At 38.9% G+C, this 2,318-nt stretch overlaps 1 protein-coding gene across 11 annotated transcripts in view; it reads right to left on the bottom strand.

The window, feature by feature from the left end:
• DOCK11 (dedicator of cytokinesis 11) overlaps positions 1-2,318 on the bottom strand; it is a 193,211-nt gene that overhangs the window by 141,367 nt on the left and 49,526 nt on the right. For all 11 annotated transcript variants that reach the window (XR_002824626.1, XR_002824627.1, XM_023734487.1 and 8 more), the window contains exons 5-6: positions 1,241-1,310; positions 492-587 (exon numbers count right to left, since the gene is read on the bottom strand). Coding sequence is in view for 9 of the 11 variants with exons in the window: in XM_023734487.1 (XP_023590255.1) it covers positions 492-587; positions 1,241-1,310 (166 nt within the window). In the remaining 2 variants the exon portion in view is untranslated. The remainder of the gene's footprint in view (positions 1-491; positions 588-1,240; positions 1,311-2,318) is intronic.

The following is a 2,318-nucleotide window of genomic DNA, read 5'->3' as shown; positions in this document are numbered from 1 at the left end:
GGCACCATCTAGCTGTACTGGACTCAGTTAATTCGGTACATTTTTTAATCTAAGCTGCAGTGTACTGGAGGCCAGAGACCCCACCTTAGACATCCATATATTTCCCCCCAAGTGACCAGCATGTAGTAAGCAACTGATTACTATTTGCTAAATATATGGGTTACCCTATTCTTCTACTCACTACATTTATTTCCTATCACAGGAACCTTTGATGTCGTTTTTCTTTCTCCAGAGCTATTTCCTTCCTTTAACTGACAGCCTCCTTTTTTAAGTTCTTGATGCAGAGGATAATAATTACATTTCTCTAAAACGTTGCACTTCTAAATTCATCCTGAGGTTTCAGATTTTTAAAACTCCATGCATCTGCAAGAATCTTATTAAAGAATTTTTTTTTTTTTTGCTAAGGCTCATTTGAAAATATTGTTTCCCGATAGGCTATTTATGCCAGTATCCTTAAAATAATGAAATGATAGAATATAATTACTTCCTACCTTCATGGTAACCGTGATGGTGCTATTCACATTTGCTTTATACAACCAGCCTTGTTTTATCACACCACCTTTCTGAGAACATAAAGAAGATGAGTCCTGAAACAGAGCAAAAACCACCGGTAAAACAGCAGCCAGCCAGCCATCTATAAACAGTCAAACATATGGGAGACACAGTACTAGGCCCTGCCCCATTTCCTAATTAAAGCACAAAGCCCCTCTCCCCTACAAAAATGCCTGATTATTAAACCTGAAGCTGTTGACTACACAATGAAAGGCTCTGTGCTATGCACACAGTAGGCACTCAATATTTAAAAAAGAGAATTATGGACTCTTTTCTCGGAAAGTCTTCTGCCTTATGTAAACAGTCAAGCTGCACCATGAAATGTCACAGGAATCCAGGCCATCTGTCACAAGAGGGATCAATCAGGCAGGAGAGTCCAAATGAATCACCACACCACACGCCCAATGCTGGAAAAGCAACTCCACGAGCACGTCCCACAGGTGGGGGAATTTGTTTATATACAAATCACAGCCCATTTCACCTGAGTTTTCCTAAATCCCATTTGGAAATGCAACAATCTAAAAAAAAATTAAAACACTCAGTTTGAAAGCTGGCCACAGATCATTGGGGAAAAAAAAAAAAACAAAAACAATTCTTTTCCTCGTCTTTTCTCAAGGAATTCCCTTTGGCATCTCTCTCAGCAGAAGTGGCCTTGAAGAAACCACTGCAGTTGCCCCTATATCCTTACCTCATCCTTCTCACAGTCCTCATCAATCTCAAATACATGATTGGGAATCTTTTCTGGTCTCAGAGATTTGCTGAAATTGCAAGATAATTGTCTTAGACATTGAATAGAACAGAGGGACAAAACAATGCCGATGAGTGGACTTGATTCTTTCACACCCAAGAAAATGTCTAAATACAAGAAGGAGAGATCATTTTCTCCTTTCCAAATGTAGATTCTCCCCTCTGATTAACTTAGTTTTCATAAGGACTTCCACATGTGCAGGCAGCAACAAAGCAATAAGTAAACTGAGAGACTCAATGCCTCGTCAGGGAGAACAGAGGTTGGCAAGGGTTGTGGGCTAAAGCTTTTAGCAGTGGCAGGATATCTTCCCCCAGGTCAATAAGCAGTGTAAGCAATCAAGATGTCCTTCAATAGGTGAATGGATAAACAAACTATGGGGCATCCATATGATGTAGTTGTATTCCACAGTAAAAAGAAATGAGCTATCAAAATACAAAAAGGTATGGAGGAACCTTAAATGTGTTCTGCTAAGTTAAAGAAGCCAGTCTGAAAAGGCACCATACTGTATGGTTCTAACTACATGGCATATTGGAAAAGTCAAAGCTAGAGAGACAGTAAAAAGGTCAGTGGTGCCAGGGGTCCAAGGGGAGGGAGGATGGGATAAATAGGTGAAGCATAGGGCATTTTTAGGGCAGTGGAACTATCCTGTAGGATACTATAATGGTGGACACATGACATTATGCATTTGTCAAAACCTATAGACCTGTACAACACAAAGAGTGAACCGTAATATAAACTATGTATTTAATTAATATTAATGTTATCAATACTGCCTCATCAATTGTAACAAACGTACCACAGGAATGCAAGATGCTAAGCATAGAGAAAACTGTGCAGGGAGAAGAGGCGGTAGATGGGAACTCTGTGTACTTTCTGAGCAATTTTTCTGTAAACCTAAAACTGCACTAAAAAATAAAGTGTTGTTTTTTAAATTTTTTTATTGTACTTTAGATGAAGGTTTACAGAACAAATAGTTTCTCATTAAACAGTCAGTACACATACTGTTTTATGACATTGG

The sequence above is a fragment of the Trichechus manatus genome, unplaced genomic scaffold (genome assembly GCF_000243295.1).
Source record: "Trichechus manatus latirostris isolate Lorelei unplaced genomic scaffold, TriManLat1.0 scaffold00068, whole genome shotgun sequence".
NCBI lineage: Eukaryota > Metazoa > Chordata > Mammalia > Sirenia > Trichechidae > Trichechus > Trichechus manatus.
This window is presented reverse-complemented; position numbering and strand designations above follow the sequence as displayed.